Genomic DNA, 19,308 nt, shown 5'->3' on the forward strand with positions numbered 1-19,308 from the left:
CAGCTTGGTTTTGCCGAATCCAGGCTGCCCCTGGGCATCTGGGGGCCTAAGGCCAGTCTGCAGGATACGGGCCCCAAAGAAAGGCTGGGCAAGACCACCAGCCTCGGGGGGGGGGGGGGCAGTGCCATCTGGGTAAGGCCAGGAGAGCAGTACCGGGGGCGGGGGGCGAGGAGAGCTGCAGGACCGGGCATGTCAAGAGGCTGAGAGGCGAAGAGCAAAGACCCAGAGGTCCCTGGGGAGGAGCTGGGGCCTAGATGCTGGAGCCTCCCTGAGTCCTGGGATCGTCTCTCCCCAGTGCAGCCTCTACACCCACATACAGACCCGAGCTTACCCAAATAATGTCTCTTATTTGGGCTTCTCACGCCCTCAAACCCAAGATGGCCAAGAACGTCCACGTGGTTAAATATGATGCACACCCCGCCCGCCCTTCCCTCACTAGCATCGGACCCTCCTGCCCACCCCCCAGCGCACAGGCACACGCACTCCCTCTGCTGCACACGGGCCTAGCTTCCTCCCTGCACCCCGAGCTCCCTTTCTCCTCTCCTTTGCAAGCTCCTACCTCCTCCCGCACAGGTGGGTCTGCAAGCGGTGCCCCTGCCCCTGTCCGGGCCTTGCTGTTCCCAGGCTGCAGCCTCCCCGCGAGCTCTCCCAGTGCCCCCGGCGCCCTACCACCGAGAGCCAAACTTCAGCCTGAACTCCAGCTCAGGCCTCTCCCTTGGGGCTCCTGACCCAAGTACATGACCCTGGACTCTGACATCTCTGCACCATGCTTGCCATCGCCTCACGATGACCAGGGTTACTCAGTCTTCTAGCAACCCCAGCTTGGTCCGAGGCAGGATCACTGACCCTCACATACAGACCGCAGCTCCTCCCCAGCCTCCTGGAGCCAACCCCCATCACTACGCCCACTGATTAACGTCCTATTTCTTAAACTCCTTTGCTTTTCCCTCTCTGTCACAATCACCCTCGTCCTCCCGGCCCTAGGCTACTGAAACAGCCTCCAAACTGGTCTTCTCCAGCCCACCCCTGCCTCTCTCAAATCCATTTTCCACACAGCAGTCAGAGGGATAGTTTTTAAATGCAGACCAGGCCACACCACTCTTGCTTAAAATTCTCTAACTGTGGAGCTTAATGACAAAACTCCTTACTAGGTATAAAAGATGGGGTTAGGTGTGGCTACAGATAGTAGAAGACACACCTCCCAAATGGTTTAAACAAGACACTTTATTTCCCTCTTGATAAAACTTGAGAGATAATTCATGGAAATCTGCACAATCCCACCACGACCAGGGACCCAGATTGCATCCATCTTACTGCTCCACTTTCTCAGGACACCGCCTCATGGTCCACACTGGCTGCTCAAGCTTCCACTGTCACACCCCATTCCCACCATAAGGAAGAAGGAAGGAGCAAAGAATCTTCCCGATGAAGACACTTAGAGAAGCTGCAGATGCTTCTTTGGCCATGATGTAAAGACACTTTAGCTGCAGGAGAAACCAGGAGGTGCTTTCTTCATTCTGAGACAGCCACGGGCTCAGCTAAAACTGAACACCCTATCACTAAGAAGGGGAACACCCTGGGGCAGGCAGCTAGCAGTCTCTACCAATCATGACAAAGGATAACCACCTTGCAGTGTGCTCCCCTCTTCAGTCTATTTACTGAGTCATCCCACAGACTCCTTCCAGTCCCACGGACTCCCTCTGTCCCTCCCATCGCAGTTCCCCTCTGCCTGCCATTCATCTGCACAGAATGTTCGTTCCTCACTTCATTCCACCAACCTAATTCCCATCACAGTGTCACACCCTTTCCCACGAGGTTCATCAAGGATTCTTCATTAATATCTACAGCTCCATAAGCTTCAGGAGGAAAAGGATTATGTCCATTCTCAGTTATTATTGTACATCCATCCAAAGCCTAACACAGTGCCTGGTATGTAGTTGGTGCTCAACAAATGCTGAGAAATACAAATACTAGAAAGCTACCATTTGAAAGGTTACTGTGTGCCAAACCAGTTTTAGTTTTAAGAACTTAAGATCAATTTATCTTAAAAGAATCATATAATACAGACTATATTATTATTTCACTTTCCAGATGAAGGAATTTGGAAGTGAAAGGTCTTGCCCAAGGTCAAATACTTTAGAAGTGGCATAGCAAGGATATGAACCAGCACAACACACACTAGGTTGTGGGCCAGTCACCTTAACCATGGCACTACACTTACGCTGCAAGAATGAATTCAAACATTCATTGAACACCTACCAGGTGCCAAGTGGTGTTCTAGGCAAATGAAGTATCTAAAATAGGCAAATTCATAGAATCGTGTTCTTTTTAAACTATTCCAAAAAAACAGAAATGGAAGGAAAACTTTCAAATTCATTCTTTGAGGCCAGCACGACCCTAATATAATACCAGAGCCAGATAAAGACACTACAAAAAAAGAAAACTACAGGCCGATATTACTGATGAAAATCCTCAACAAAGTACTGCAAACTGAATCCAATAGCACATTAAAAAAAAAAAAATCATTCACCACAATCAAGTGGGATGCATGCCTGGGTTCCAAGGGTGATTCAGTATCTGCAAATCAATCAAGGTGATACCTCATGTCAATAAGAGAAAGGAAAAGAACCACGTGATCATTTCAATAGATGCAGAAAAAGCATTTGACAAAGTACAACATCCAGTCATGATAAAAACCCTCAACAAACTGGGTTTAGAGGGAATATAGCTCAACATAACAAAAGCCATATATGAAAAACTCACAGCTAACATGGTCCTTAATGGGGAAACACTGAGAGCTTCTGCCCTAAAATCAGAAACAAGAAAAGGATGTCCATTCTCACAGCTTTCATTTAACACAGTACTGGAAGTCCGAGCCACAGCAATCAGACAAGAAGAAACAAAGAAATCCAAATTGGTAAGGAAGAAGTAAAGCTTTCACCATTTGCAGATGACATGATACTATATTTAGAAAACCTTAAAGACTCCACCAAAAAACTGCTAGAACTGATAAATTCAATAAAGTCACAGGATACAAAGTCAAGGTACAGCAATCTGTTGCATTTCTATATACCAAGAATGAAGCAGCAGAAAGAGAAATTAAGGAATCAATTCTGTTTACAGTTGCACCAAAAATAATAAGATACCTAGGAATAAACCTAACCAAAGAAGTGGAAGACCTGTGCTCTAAAAACTATAAAACACTGATGAAAGAAATTGAAGATGAATGGAAAAGCATTCCAAGCTCATTGATTGGAAGAACACATATTGTTAAAATGTCTACACTACCCAGAGCAATCTACATATTTAATGCAGCCCCAATCAAAATACCAAGAGCAGTTTTCATAGAACTAGAAAAGGCAATCTTAAAATTTGTACGAACCCCAAAGACCTTGAATAGTCAAAGCAATCTCGAAAAAGGAAAGCAAAGCTAGAAACATCACAATTCCGGGCTTCAAGTTCTAGAACAAAGCTGCAGTCATCTAAACAGTATGGTACTGGCACAAAAACGAACACACAGCTCCACAGAACAGAACAGAAAACCCAGAAATAAACCCATAATTATATGATCAATTAATTTTTGACAAACCAGGAAAGAATATCCAATGGGAAAAGGATAGTCTCCTCAACAAATGGTGTTGGAAAAACCGGACAGCTAACATGCAAAAGAATGAAACTGGACCATTTTCTAACACCATACACCAAAATGAATTCAAAATGGATGAAAGACCTAAATGAGACCTGAAGCCATCAAAATTCTAAAGAACAACACAGGGAGTAACTTCTTTAACAGTGGCCATACCAACTTCTTACTAGGTACATCTCCTGTGGCAAGGGAAACAAAAGCAAAAATAAACTATTGGGACTTTATCAAGATGAAAAGCTTCTGCACAGCAAAGGAAACAAATCAACAAAATTAAAAGTCAACCTTTGGAATGGGAGAAGATATTTGCAAATGACATATATGATAAAGGGTTAATATCTAAAACATATAAAGAACTTATGAGGCGTGCCTGGGTGGTTCAGTTGGTTAATTGTCTGCCTTCGGCTTGGGTCATAATCCCAGGGTCCTGGGATCAAGCCCCACATCAAACTCCCTGCTCAGCGGGGAGCCGGCTTTTCCCTCTCCCTCTCCCCTTGCTCGTGTTAACAAATAAAACCTTTAAAAAACATTTATTTCTTAAATTAAAAAAAAAGAACTTATAAAACTCAACACCCAAAAGCCAAATGATCCAATTAAAAAATGGGGAGAAGACTCGAATAGACATTTCAAGTGCATATATATTTAAGTGTATACACGTAAACATTTCATGTGTGTACATAAATATATGTGTATATATATAAACATATATATACACACACACACACACAAACACAACAGAATGTTAGCCATCGAAAGGAATGGAAACTTGCCATTTGCAATGACATGGATGGAGCTAGAGAGTATTATGCTAAGTGAAGTCAGTTAGAGAAAGACAAATACCATATGATTCTGTTTATATTTGGAATTTAAGAAACAAAACAAAGGAGCAAAGAAAAAAAAAAAGAGCAAGAGGCAAACCAAGAAACACTCCCAAATACACAGAACAAACTGACGGTCACCAGAGAGGAGGGCAGTGCCAGGACGGACGAAGTAGGTGGTGGGATTACGTAGTGCACTTGTGAAGAGAACCCGAACCCGGTGACTGCAATTAACATAAAAACTTAAAAAACAAAAGCTTCTCCCTCCTTCCCTAACTCAAAGCTAAACCACCTTCACAGGCATGTTTCCGAGAATAATCAGTTGTCAATTAAAATTACTACAGGGCTTTTTAGACTAAATTGGACTTTTATAATTGAGGTATAATTGACATGTTAGTCTCAAGTGTACAACATAATGCTCTGCTACCTGTATATACTCCAAATGATCTCCACAAGAAATCTTTAACATCACCAGACGGAGCTACAAAATTTGTTTTTCTTGTGACGAGAACTGTTAAGATCTACTCTCTTAGCAACTTTCAACACACAACACAGTACAAACTACAGTCATCCTGCTGTAATTACATCCTCAGGACTGTTTTTTCCCTAGAAACTCATACCTATAAATAGTTATTATACATAATGTTAATTTTTGAAAACAAGTTTTTCTGTACAGTTCTCTGGAGGAAAAAAACCTAAGTTGGCTCCAAAGATCTTTAAAAAGCTTTAGTTTTATAAGCTTATATTTAAAAAGCTTCTCAGAAATCCAACTGGCCACCAATAAGTGACAGCTTAAAATATAACCATACCTTTTCTTTGCTTCTTTTCCTTGAGGATTCAAAGGGCTGGATGACCCGCAGTGTCTGGAGAATTCTTCTTCATCAGCGTAGATAGCAGTGCTGTGTAAAGGAGGATCTACGAAAGATTTTTTTTTTTTTTTTTTTTTTTAAGTACAACTTTAAAAGCTGGCAGCTTGGGCAGTATTTACATTTGTTCCTTTTCAATGGCAATCTCAGTTTTAATTACTTTCTTTTTTGTTTAATGTTTTATTTACTCATGATAGACACAGAAAGAGAGAGAGAGAGGCAGAGACATAGGATGAGGGAGAAGCAGGCTCCACGCAGGGAGCCCGACGTGGGATTCGATCCTGGGACTCCAGGATCGCGCCCTGGGCCAAAGGCAGGCACTAAACCGCCAAGCCCACCCAGGGATCCCCTCGGTTTTAATTTCTAACGATTACAGAGGCTACTTACCTCCCAAATGTTTTTGAGCTCGCAATGAGAAATTTATACCGTTTCACTAGTAAATACGTGAACATTTAACAGTTATGACCTGTATTACTGTACTTATGTACTATATGGAAATTTTTTTAATGAGCTAAAAGAAATCTAAATAGGGAGGCTGACATTCTCTGTCTCCACCTGATGGAGCATCACGGCTCTCCTTAAGAGACCACTGCTGGGAAAGACACAGACAGGACTCAGGATAAAGAACACTCTTGTACCTGCTCAGGTCAAAAGGGACCTCAGCACCCCAGGGCCAGGGCCAGCTGCCCGCATGCTGGGAGAGCTTAGGGGAGGGAGGGGGCAGCCAGGAAACTGCTGTTCCTGGGGCCAAGCTCCCATTTGTTCAGGCTCAAATTTTAGCATGGCGTGTAGATTTAAAACACATGTGTGCAAATAACAGCTGCTTAAGCAATGAACCTATCAATGCCTGATTTTTAAGCTAATGGCTCTGCGGTGCCCTCAACTAGGCAAAGGAATTTATTTACTACTGCAAACAACAAAGAATAAAAGAGAAAGAAACCAATCCTGAACCTCCATGTGTAACCAGTCATCCAAACCAGACTCTCATATAAAGAGAGAACCCAATTTTATTTAAGATTTGATCTATTCATTCATGAGAGACAGAGAGCAGCAGGCTCCTCTCAGGGCACCCAAAGTGAGACTTGATCCTTGGACCTGGGATCACATACCCTGAGCCAAAAGCAGACACTCAACCGCTGAGCTACCCAGGCATCCCGAGAACCCAATTTTAATAAGATATATAATCCAACTTAAAAATAGATACATGATCTGAATAGATAGCTCCTAAAAGATATATAAATGGCCCATAAGCACACAAAAGGATGTTCGACATCATTAGCCACTGGGGAAATACAATTCAAAACCACAATGAAGTACCATTTCACATTCATTGGGCTGGCTATCATAAAAAAAAAAAAAAAAAAAACACAACAACAACAACAACAAAAACAGGAAAACGAAGTGAGGATGTGGGAAAACTGGAACCCATGTGTATTGCTAATGGAAACGTCACACAAATGTTGCAGCCTCTGTGGGAAATGGCATGGCAAGGCCTCAAAAAAGTGCACATATGATCCAACAACTCTACTTCTGTATATGGACCCCGAAGAAGTGAAAGCAGGGACTCAGATGTTGGTGTGCCCGTGTTTACGGCAGCATTACTCACCATCATCAAAAGGTAGAAGCAGTGTCCATTGACACATAAACAGATATACACAGAGGATGGAATATTATTCACTTTTCAAAAGTAAATTCAGACACTTGCTACAACAAGGATAGACTTTAGAGACATACTGCTAAGTGATAAAAAAAAGACACGACTAGAAAAATACTGGAGGGATCCTCTCATATAAGTATCTCACTAGAGTAGTTAAGGTTCTAGAAAAAGTTGAGCTGTGGGGTGTGAAGAACAAAGAGCTATTGTCTAACGGGCAAAGACTCTCAGTTGGGGGGAAATGGGAAGGTTGTGGATGTGGGTGGTGAGGGCAGCTGCATGACAGCGTGAATGTACTGATACCACAGAACTATACTTTTAAAAATGGTCAAAATGGTTAATTTTATGATTATGTATATGTTATCACACAAACACAATTGCGAATCCACTTCACACTCATGGCCAGAATCAAAAAGTCAGGTGATTACAAGAGCTGACCAAGCTGCGAGGAATCAGGAACCTCATGCATTGCTGGGTGGGGGGGTGGTTCACTCACACTGGCCCCAAAGTGGAAACAACCCAAGTAGACATCAACTGATGAATGGAGAACAAAATGAGGTATATTCAACAACAGATTATTGAGCTAAAACATTTTCAGGAGGGGTGCCTGGGTGGCTCAGGGTACGATCCCAGAGTCTTGGGATCGAGTGCCACATCAGGCTCCCCTCAGGGAGCTTGCTTCTCCCTCTGCCTGTGTCTCTCATGAGTAAATAAATAAAATCTTTTAAATAAATAAATAGAACATTTTTAGGAATGACATACTGACACTCACTACAATACAGACAGACCTTGAAAACACTATGCTGAATGAAAGAAGTGAGTCACAAATGAAGAGTGTATGACTCCATTTATACAACAGGCACACCCAGAGTCAGGAAGTAGGTGTATGGTTGCCAGAGGCTGGAGGGGAGGAGGGGTAGGGAGTGATTGTTAATGGATACAGAATTCCTTGCTGAGGTGACTAGAAGTTTCTGGAATACACAATGGTGATGGCTGTACAATTCTGTGACCACATGACAGTACTATTGAATTGTATACTTGAATATAGGGAAATTTTTGATAATTGAACTACATCCCAATTAAAAAAATTATGTGGGGGTGCCCAGGTGGCTCAGTCGGTTAGGCATCTGACTCATGATTTCAGCTCAGGTCTTGATCTCAGGGTTGTAAGATCAAGCCCCATGCTGGGTGTGGAGCCTGCTGAAGATTCTCTCTCCCTCTCCCCCACTTCTCCCTCTCTAAAAAAAAAAATAATAATAAGATATAAAAGTAAAAAGTTACATGGTTTCTTTTGAATTCAATCTTTTACATTTAAATTTCCCTTAAGTAATTAAAAAATTTAATCAAGCCATAACAAAAGATGTATTCTGGTAATGATTACTTTTCATCTTATAAAACAATATTCTTTTATTAACAGAAGATTGGATTAGAAAATATTAGACCCTGAATTAAAAATGTGTGAGAGGGTACAGGTGTTCAAAATTGCCCTTAAAACTTATTCCAACAAAAATATCTGATCACTGCTGATCTAAATGTGGGGGCACCTGGCACCTTCTGTTCATTTTTGGTCTCTGGAGTGGCCAGTGACACGGACAGAAGTGGTCCCATTTGGACAACTCACATACACCTGTTCAACCGGGTCGCAGCCCTGTTTTCCTTACACTCCAAGGAACCCAAGTGAAGCTCTCCCTGTGCTCTCCTGAAGCAACCTCTGCCTCAGTGTATTAAAAAAAAGGGAAAAATGCCCCTCTTCTTCTCCCTAAATTAAAGCCCCTTACTGAAGGACTCTATTGGTGGTATGCAGTGAGAAATAGAGTTCATATCCTTCTTGTTAACAGAGCACCAGAACAGGTGTCCAACAGGACTGGCTTGTGGACAAAAGCTACTAGAAGAGTTCTACCTTGATACGTGTTAATAAGAGTTCTTAGTTCCAATGTAACTATAAGTGGGAAAAATTAAGCCAAATTACCAAGTACTACCCGGAACACTAGAGTCACATGCAGACAACAGATTTTTATATGTGGAGATATTCCCGTATTTTTATTAGTAACGGGCCAAAAGCTTTTAGGATGAGGATTTAAAATACTAACCAAAGACGTCATAAGGTTCGTCATCCTTCTCGTTTTCACCCAGCCTGTTGATGCTGAAGACACCAGAATTATCCGGAAAATCAAACACATCAGTGGGTTTCTGTTTTGGGCCAGTTTTCTAAAGGCAAATAAAGTCAAAGTCATTGAATTGGCTATAGCAAAAAGGAACATTACGAAGCTGATTTAGTTAGCAAGGATAATCCTGATGTAGGAACAAGAGAGGGGCGGATGGGGCTAGGCAGGGAAAGATAAGGGAAAGGCCCCAGAGTCAGGCTCCTACCCATCTTAAGAAAACAGAGATAAGACCATAAAATCAGAAAGAAAAAAAAAAAAACACCTGGCTCCCTAGCTCCCAAAGGTTAGGGAGTATCCCTCCTGAATGGCTACTAAGTAATCACAGAAGCCCCAGATGCAGAGAAATGTTGAGAAAATATTAACCCGGGACAAGGAACACTTTGTGCTCATATTTACCAAAAAACATCTTGTTTGTTACAAGTCCACCAGGTTTGTTTTAAATATAGACATGATATTCACAAATCCACCTACACCTACAAGACATTTACCAAGTTCCCTGGGCAGTTTCCTATAAAAAACAACCATTAAAGCCCTAAATCCCAACCCTGGCGGGACCCCTCTCATTTTTGAGGGACCCCTCTCACTTTTGAGCTCGTTCTCTGTAACTCTGCTTAATAAACCTCAATCACTTGGCTCTGCTGTCGGCGAGATTCAGTCTTCGACTCTGTGAGACAAGAGCCGAGCACTCCCGTGTCACTGCTGCCTAAAGAAGTGATCCTTAACAACTTCTGGGGGGACGGTCAGAGGGACACAGACCCCCTTTGACAAATGAAGGGAGGAACTGGCAACCTTTATGCTAAGGGGACAGAGAGTAAATGTCCTAGGCTTTTCGTCTGTTCCAACTACTCAACGGTCTGACAGCAGATGGTGACAAGGCAGAAAGAATAAACACAGCTGTATTGCAATAAAACTTTATGAGTACGGAAATTTGAATCCTTTTCCCTGATCATGAGATATTCTTATTTTACTTCAACCATTTAAAAATGTGAAAATCGGGACACCTGGGTGGCTCAGCAGTTGAGGCTCTGCCTTCGGCCCAGGGCATGATCCTGGGGTCCTGGGACCGAGTCCCGCATCGGGCTCCCTGCACGGAGCCTGCTTCTCCCTCGGCCTGTGTCTCTGCCTCTGTCTCTCATGAATAAATAAAATCTTTAAAAAGAAAATAAAAATAAAATTGTGAAGATCATTCTTCGCTCACAGGGTTGTACAAACACGGGGCAGGTTAGATTTGGTCCATGGACCATAGTTTGCTGACTCCTGATCTCGGAACGCTCTGGGCCCTCTCCCCAGAAATATGTCCATCTACCTGGAAGTTCATAAGGATACACAGAGGTAAAAACTCTCTCAACCAAAGGAGAGACAAGGGTTTATGATTTAATACAGTAACAAGCCCCATGAAGTTTGCTACCTCAAATACCCATGAATAGAGCAAAACCTCCACAAAATGAGAAAAATGTCCATCATAACTCTGGAAAATGTGGAAGGGTGCCATTGACAGGTAAGAAAATACGAGGAAATTCTGGAAGACATAAAGGAGGCGGAATAAACCTGAGTGGAATGCCAGAGAAGAGTAGCTGACCGACCCTCCATCCTCCCTGAGGCAAACGGGCCTCTGAGAGATCGGGAAAGCTAAGCAGTCCACCCCGGGAACTGGGGACTTCGGCCAGTGCAGGCTGGGAGCAGGGCCGAAGAACTAGAGAAACCCATGCCAGGTACGCAGGATTTTAGCCACCCAGGGCAGACTGCTGAGAGACACCCACCCACAGAACAAGCAAGCTACGGCTGGGGTGGGAGCCCAGAGCCGAACCCAACCCTGCAGGGGGGGGTCCCAGGCCTCCCACAGGATGAGAGCCACCCTCTGAAGGCAGGGGCAGGGGTTAGGGCAGCAGGTGCAGAGAGAGTACGTAAGGCAGGAGGGCAGGGCGGGGGCAGACAAAACCCCCGACCCCCTGCACCCTGAAAGTGGCCACTCTCAGACATCATTAACGTGGGTTTCCACTGCCAAGTGGACAAGCTACTGGAAAATAATTTGAAATGAGCTACACAGACGGCTGAAGAAATGTACCTGCCCTTAACATATTTTTTTTTTTTTAGATTTTATTTATTTATTCACGAGAGACAGAGAGAGAAAGGCAGAGACGCAGGCAGAGGGAGAAGCAGGCTCCCTGTGAGGAGCCCAACGTGGGACTCGATCCCAGGACCCCAGGATCACGCCCTGAGCCGAAGGCAGATGCTCAACTGCTGAGCCACCCAGGCGTCCCTTAGCATACATTTATTTAGGGCAGCCCGGGTGGCTCAGCGATTGAGCGCTGCCTTCAGCCCAGGATGTGATCCTGGGGACCCCGGATCGAGTCCCACATCAGGCTCCCTGCATGGAGCCTGTTTCTCCCTCTGCCTGTGTCTCTGCCTCTTTCTTTCTCTCTCATGGATAAATAAATAAAATTCTTAAAAAAAAAAAAAAAAGAAAAACACAAAAAAATCCGTTTAAGACCCTAAAGAGAAACTATAATATGGACTAAATGAATAGCACGAACTCATAAAACTATTAAAAACAAATGGAGAAGTGGTTAAGTGAAAAGAGCAAAACAGAGTTGTACACTTTTATAAGACATCAACTATCCAAATGAAAAGAGGAAAAAAAAAAAAAAAAAACCTAGGCCCAGAAAAAAAAAGATTTAAAATGTTAACAGTGGTCAAAGGTGGAAGGAAAAGGAATATGCTTTTCATCACAATAAAACACTGAGTTTCCCAAGCGAAATCTACAAGATTCGAAGCTTCCCAGGAAAGGTATGTTATATTTTGTATCATCAATTATGAGATAATCACATTAAAATACAAAGATAACTTACATCTTTTGTGGCATGTGTTCTTCTTACAGTGTTCTCTGAAGATCTCACACTATTAAAGAACAAAAACACACACAAGGGGAAATATTTAAAATAACTGGGGAAACACCATAACTTGGCAACCCTTTCTAAGCATTTTTTTCCCCAAATTATATTCCTCGATCGTTGCATGAATAGCACACACCCAGTGAAAGTCAGCTTCTGGCAAAGTCCTTTTAGAAAACAGCACCTGTGTCTCACAGGATAGTTTTTACAGGTTAGATCACATCAGCAGTGTACAAAATCACACATCTCTCTCCTTCAGGGACGCAGATACTCTTAATCCTGCTGGTGTCCTTGCCCCTGTGGACAAGTCAACAGCAATGACTGACAGTTGCTGCAGAACTGAGCAAAAGGGAGGCACGCTGGCATTTATGAAGCACCTGCACCTGTTCCGTCGGCACCTGGCTCTCGCAAGTACGTTTTCTCACTTAGCTCTAACAGTCCTACCAGGTAGGCGTGAGTCCCGTGTTGCAGACGTATATTTGGCCAAAGTAGCATAGGGCCAAGGAGGAGAAACCTGCATTAAAATGCGCGTCAGTTCAAATCCAGAGCTTCCCTCTTTCCACCCCCTCATGCCCCTCCACTGGGCATTAGGATAAAACGATAGAGTCGTGTATCTTCGAGCTTAAAGTAAACAAGATGTGAAAACAGTGACTAAGGGGCACCTGGGTGGCTCAGTCGGTTAAGCGTCTGCCTTTGGCCCTTTGGCTCAGGTCATGAGCCCAGGATCCCAGGAACGAGCCCCCCCCCCCCCATTGGGCTTCCTGCTCTGCAGGGAGTCTGCTTCTCCCTCTGCCTCTGCTCCTCCCCCTGCCCTGACTTTACACGTCACACAAGCACCCACTTGTGAATGGCAAAATCAGTTTAGTATGTCTGCATCATATTTGAGTAACGTTTTTATTTGATAGAATTTAAAACCTACAGAGAAAGTACAAGCGTAAGAACATCCTGCATATCCTTTGCCCAGATTCACCAATTATTTACATTTTGTCTCCTATGCTTTCTATGTGTACGTGTAAACTAGAGACGAAGTGCACCTTTACCCCTAAATAATTCAGTGTGACTCTAAGAAACAGAACATTATATTGCATAGTCACGGTACAATTTCCAAATTAAGAAAATTAACACTGATGGGATTATATAATCTACAGTCCGCATCCAAATTTCATCCATTGCCCCATAATATCCTTAAAAAAATTTTTTTCCTGCGTTTTCAAAAAGGAAATACAAAAGAATAGAAGATTGCACTGGTCATTGTACTATACATGTGTAGTATAAACTTATGAACAGTGATGTAAAATGTCATTACTGTGAATCACAAACAAAAACGCTGAATTCCTGGGACACCTTGGTGGCTCAGTGGTTGAGCTTCTGCCTTTGGCTCAGGGTGTGATCTCGAGGTCCCGGGACTGAGTCCCTGCAGGGAGCCTGCTTCTCCCTCTGCCTGTGTGTCTGCCTCTGTATGTCTCTTATGAATAAATAAATAAATCTTAAAAAAAAAAAAAAAAGCTGAACTCCTTAGAGCAGTGGTTCTGAAATTTCAGGCATCGGAATCACCTGGAGGGCTTCAAACAGTGCGTGGCCCCAGCCCCCCAGAGTTTCTGATTCAGTAAACCAGGGAGAGGGTCCAAGACTTTGCATTCTTTTTTTCCCCAAAGATTTTATTTATTTATTCATGAGAGACACAGAGAGAGAAAGAGGCAGAGACACAGGCAGAGGGAGAAGCAGGCTCCATGCAGGAAGTCCGACGTGGGACTCGATCCCAGGTCTCTAGGATCAGGCCCTGGGCTGAAGGTAGCGCTAAACCTGGGCTGCCTGAGACTTTGCATTGTAACAACTGCAAGCGAACCACACCTTAAGAACCACAGCTTTAGGGATCCCTGGGTGGCTCAGTGGTTTAGTGCCTGCCCTTGGCCCAGGATATGATCCTAGAGTCCCGGGATCAAGTCCCACGTCAGGCTCCCTGCATGGAGACTGCTTCTCCCTCTGCGCCTCTCTCTCTCGTAAATAAGTAAAATCTTAAAAACAAAACATCGCTTTACTGGATTCTCAGCTCCAAAGAAGTCAGAACAGGTATTCATTTTATGATTCTAGGGTTCCAAAAAGTGACCGATCGATGGTCACACAGCCAAGTAACAGGACTAGAAACCAGATTGCAAAACTTCTTATCCTCCTCTCCACTGCCTCCTGCCTCCTCTGTGCTTAAGAAAAGGTCAGGTTTCCTCCTTACCTTATATTGAAGAGGAGCAAGGTGAGGTTTCCATCTTTGGAAACCTCTGTGATACCATGTGTAAGATTTTTGGTGTAAGTGCACCAGTGTGGTTTTTTTTTTTGGTGGGGGGGGGTGGCGGGGGGTGGATGAACAGATTTCAGGAGTCTCCAAGGCAGGAATGTGATCTGTATATGCACCCGCATATAGATGTTGAGATGGGGAGAGAAACAGGAGAGCGGCAGTAGGGGGAGAGAAACAAACACTACCTGGCCTACCAGAATAAGCTTAACTCGAGGCAGGTGATGTTCCGGGCTCCCGCATTCCTTCCCGATTCTCCTCCCCTCCTTGGGAGATCTTCCCTTCTTCCCCACCAGCCACAGGAGCCTAGTCTCAGTTTATTCTACCTGGCTGCTCTGCCCTGCTCCAGCCTCTCCCCTGCGCTCTGCCTGCCTCACCTTCCCCAGTTGGCTCACTTACAAATGCCCCCTTCTCCAGTCTTCCCAGGGCCCAGGAGGAACTCCTGCATGTCTGCGTGACCTTGTGCACCAACCACAGCAAGCCAAGCCCCCTTTCAGCCAGGAGCCCACAGGGCGTTAGGCTACGCTCTAGACACAGCCAGCCGACAGGTGTCAATGAACCCATTAAAAATGAAATTTGGGGGGTCCCTGGGTGGCGCAGCGGTTTGGCGCCTGCCTTTGGCCCAGGGCGCGATCCTGGGGACCTGGGATCGAGTCCCACGTCGGGCTCCCGGTGCATGGAGCCTGCTTCTCCCTCTGCCTGTGTCTCTGCCTCTCTCTCTCTCTGTGTGACTATCATAAATAAATAAATTATTTTTAAAAAAAATGAAGTTTGAGGGAGCAGTCTGGCAGCCTATATTTAAATATTTTAGTATATGCGCTGCCGAAGCGAGCACTCAATGCATGCCCTTTGTGATCAACAGAAAACCCAACTGCTTGGCCCATCCTGGAGCGCCCCTTTTAAAAAATAACAAGCGGCGGCCAGGTCCCCCAGCTGGAGGTTTGGTTCCGCTTTAAGGTCCACGTTACCCAAACAGCAGGGTTTTGAAAATAAGACCACTGACTAGCAGCCCGAGTGCAACTTTGCTAAAATGTACCGTCTGGCAAGCAGCAGGTACCAAAGGAGCTCCCGCTGGGTATTTTGTTACAAAATATTTTGAGCCGACTTTAGGCCACGCCCACGCACGTAAAGCTCACCTTAGCTAACCTTCTTTCCCCCGCTCCAGGCAGTTTTGGGCCCTCACTCCTCCGCGCCCCGCCGCAACCCTACGCGCTCGGATTATTTCCATTTTACGGACCGAGGCCGCGGGCGAGCTGCACGGTGGCCGGGCCAGGGAGCCTCGCTGCGCAGCGCGAACAGCCCCGAGCGGCACCGACCCTGCAGGACAGGACGGAGATAGAGCCTGTCCCCGTGCGCGTCCCCCACGGGGGCCGCGGGGCTTACCTGCCCCGCTCGGGGGTCCGCACCCGCCACGACGACGCCATCCGCGGCCACCGCTTCCCGCGCGCAACCGGCCACTCAAACTCCCCGCCAAACCCCGCGCCGCTCCGAGCAGCCAATCAGGGCCGCGCACGCTCGCCGAGGGCCCGCCCCCCACCCCCGCGCTCCACGCCCCTCCCCGGACCTGGGAGCTAGAGCGGGCGCGGGGCTCCTCCCCGCCCCGGAGCGCGAGGGAAAACCCGGCCTGGAATAGCGGGGAAGCTGGAGTCCGCACCTTACAAACAGCCGCTGATGTTTGGTCCCTGAGCCGTCTGCATTTGCCGGGCTTTTCCTCCCACCCCCGCGGGCCGCGCTGGTTTCCGAGGCTCCGGAGCCGCGTGGCCCCGCCCACGGGGCGGGGAGGGGGCGGGGCCGCAGCTGAGAAGAGGGCGGGGCCTCCTTCGGGGACGATCGTATCGCGCAGGCGCTAAGGCTCCCGCGCAGTGGAGCGAGGCGTTGGCCGCAGGGCGCGGTGTGGCTCCGCCGCGGCCCTGCACCAGCCTGGCTTGCTCTGAGCGGGGCGTGCTATTTCACCTCTGATCCAGTTTCCTCGTTATAGATGCGGAGGGCCCCTTCTGGAGCTAATATTCTATTCTTTTCTTTGGGTTTAAAAATGTATTATTCTGCAAAGGAATGTTGGGCCCATGGGACGCCTGCGTGGCTCAGTGGCTGAGCATCTGCCTTTGGCTCAGGCCCGTGGTCCCGGCATCTGCATCCTGCTCCCTGCACGGAGCCTGCTTCTGCCTCTCTCTGTGTTTGTCATGAATAAATAAATAAATCTTTAAAAATAAATAAATCTTTAAGAGAATAAATGTTGAGCCCTTACCACACCATAAACAAAAATGAACTAAAAATGGATCAAAGACCCAAACTTGAAAACGATACAAGCCTTAGAAAAAAAGCAGAGCAAAAACTTCATGCATGACGTTGAGATTGGCACTGATTTCTTGGATGGATGTGATGGCAAAAGCACAGTTGGGGATGATGAAAGGGTTCTGCAGATGGGTCGTGGTGGGCGGCTGCCTCACGTGAACATACTTAAGTAGTGCTGCTAAAGTGGAGTTGACGGTGGTCAAAATGCCAAATTTCATGTTGTGTGTATTTTAACACAATAAAAAGTTATGACCTATTTCATGCATACAAAGGAATATAATACATATAATGCAAGAATAAAAGGAAACCCCCATGGGGTGCCTGGGTGGCTGGGTCTGTGAAGCCTCTGCCTGGTGATTTCAGGCTCAGCTGATGATTGCAGGGTCTGGAGATTGAGCCTTGGAACAGCTCCTCACTGGACATGGAGTCTGCTGAAGATTTTTTTTTAAGATTTTATTTATTTATTGTCTCTCTCACGAGAGACAGAGAGAGAGGCAGAGATACAGGCAGAGGGGGAAGCAGGCTCCATGCAGGGAGCTCCATGTGGGACTCCATCCTGGGATCACAACCTGGGCCAAAGGCAGACTCCCAACCACTGAGCCACCAAGGTGTCCTGTGCTTAAGATTCTCTCTCTCTCTCCCTCTGCCTCTCCCTCCAACTCTCTCTTTAAAAAAAAAAAAAAAAAAAAAAAAGGAACACCCATGTATTCACCACTGGATTAGAAAATAAATCATTATCATTCCCCCAGCAATAAACCACTTTTTTGACTTGTGTCAAACCCACAAGACTTACAACCCTTTTCCCAGAAAATGGAGCTACTTTGATAATTTCCTAAATAATGTACTAATTACTGTATGGTTCTAAACTTTACATAAATGATATCTGGTATGTATTCTGCAAGTGCTCTTAATCAAAGCTGTGATTTTTAGATTTATCTACATCAATGCATGTAGCTGTAGTTCATTCTTTTTCACCATCTTTGGAATGAATGCTTTCAGTGAATATACCACATTTTATTTCTACATTCCCCTGTGTATGGCTACATCAGTTGTTTTCAGTGTTTTTTTCCCTGTTACTCACAACCAGTGCTCAACATTCTAGTGCCTCCCATGACATATGCCTAAGAGTTTCTCTAAGGGTAGACTCAGTAGTAATATTATCGCTTTATAGGATAAAGACATTTTCAGCTTTATATGATAATGTCAATTTTTAAAAATATTTTATTCATGAGAGACACAGAGAGGCAGAGACATAGGCAGAGGGAGAAGCAGGCTCCCTGTGAGGAGCCTGATGTGGGACTTGATCCCAGGGCCACAGGATCACACCCTTTGCCAAAAGCAGACCCTCAACCACTGAGCCACCCAGGTGTCCCAATAATGTCAATTTTTACACCTTCTTTGTACAATTGATACAATTTATATCCCCCATCAGCAGTATTTAAAAGTCGCCTTGGCTGCATATACTTGTCAACACTTAGAGCTTTCAAGACTTGTACCTAACTAGTGAGTTGAAATGCTATCCTATCATCTGTTCAATTTGCATTTTGCCTTAAGTCCATCATCTTTGCATTGTTTGTAGGTCCTGCCTGGTTCCTCCTCTGTGAAATCACCACACCCCGGAATTATTTGGGTAATTGCCATTGGAGAGAAAATTACCTTTGAGGAATTGAGGGTACTTGCGGGGAACCTGCTGTGGAGCCTGAGAACCGAATCTCATGGGCCTGGGCACACGGGGGACGCGGGAGGTCCTGAGTCCCACACTGACCCTTGACCCCGTTGTTCTCCAGACACGGCTCCTCCGAGCCCCCCTCCTGGGGTCAATACCCTATTCTTTTACCTTTTGAAATAAACATGCTTTTCTCTGCTCCCCAAAGGTAATCATTCCTATAACCAGTCTGCTAGCTCTCTCAATAAAAACCAGGGAGACAAAGCCTCGGGGTCCAAGTCTGGTTTGAGTCTGAGTCTCAGGCCCCCTGCTCCCCAGATTAAAATGCAGTGAGACTCCGAGTCTTTCTTCATATGGTCGCCTCCGATGACTACCCTGGTTCCGCAGCAGGTGGATCCTGATGATGGGCACAAAGAGGCTTCCTGAAGCCACAGAAACTGTCACCCTTACGAGAGTGGACAGGAAGCTCCATTTTCTGGGGAAAGGGTTGTAGGTCCTGTGTTTGTGGGTCTGAAAAAAGAAACTGTCCAACAGTCTTGACAGGAGGATGTCCAGTTCTCTGGATGAAATAAAAACTCAACCCAAACAGGTTTGAAAAATAAGAGGAATTTGTGAGCTTGTGTCACTGAAAAGTCCAGAGGTAGGATGGCTGTCAAACTCAGTTTGACCTGGTTTGAGAAGCCATGAGGACTCTGAATCCATTTTCTTGCCCTCCTTGTACATCAGTTTTTTCCTCAGACTGGGCACCATCATCATCACCATCACTATCATCATTGCTTGGACCTTTGGGCATTTACTATGATCCAGGAATTGTTCTAAGTGTTTAGTATTTATTAAACCATTTAAACCTCTCAATAACCCTATGTGGCTGGGAGCCTGGGTGGCTCAGTCAGTGAAGCGTCTGCCTTTGCCCCAGGTCATGATCCCTGGGTCCTGGGATCGAGCCCCACATCGGGGTCCCTGCTCAGTGGGGAGTCTGCTTCTCTCACTCCCTCTGCCTCTCCTCCTCTTGTGCTCTCTCTCTCT

At 45.5% G+C, this 19,308-nt stretch overlaps 1 protein-coding gene across 1 annotated transcript in view; it reads right to left on the minus strand.

Moving 5' to 3' along the window:
- CENPU (centromere protein U) overlaps positions 1-15,808 on the minus strand; it is a 36,490-nt gene extending 20,682 nt beyond the window's left edge. Inside the window, exons 1-4 of the mRNA XM_072775948.1 lie at positions 15,708-15,808; positions 11,996-12,044; positions 9,072-9,189; positions 5,271-5,376 (exon numbers count right to left, since the gene is read on the minus strand). Of these exons, the coding sequence (XP_072632049.1) occupies positions 5,271-5,376; positions 9,072-9,189; positions 11,996-12,044; positions 15,708-15,748 (314 nt within the window). The 5' untranslated portion in view covers positions 15,749-15,808. The remainder of the gene's footprint in view (positions 1-5,270; positions 5,377-9,071; positions 9,190-11,995; positions 12,045-15,707) is intronic.
- Positions 15,809-19,308: the final 3,500 nt, after the last annotated feature.

The sequence above is a fragment of the Canis lupus genome, chromosome 15 (assembly GCF_048164855.1).
Source record: "Canis lupus baileyi chromosome 15, mCanLup2.hap1, whole genome shotgun sequence".
NCBI lineage: Eukaryota > Metazoa > Chordata > Mammalia > Carnivora > Canidae > Canis > Canis lupus.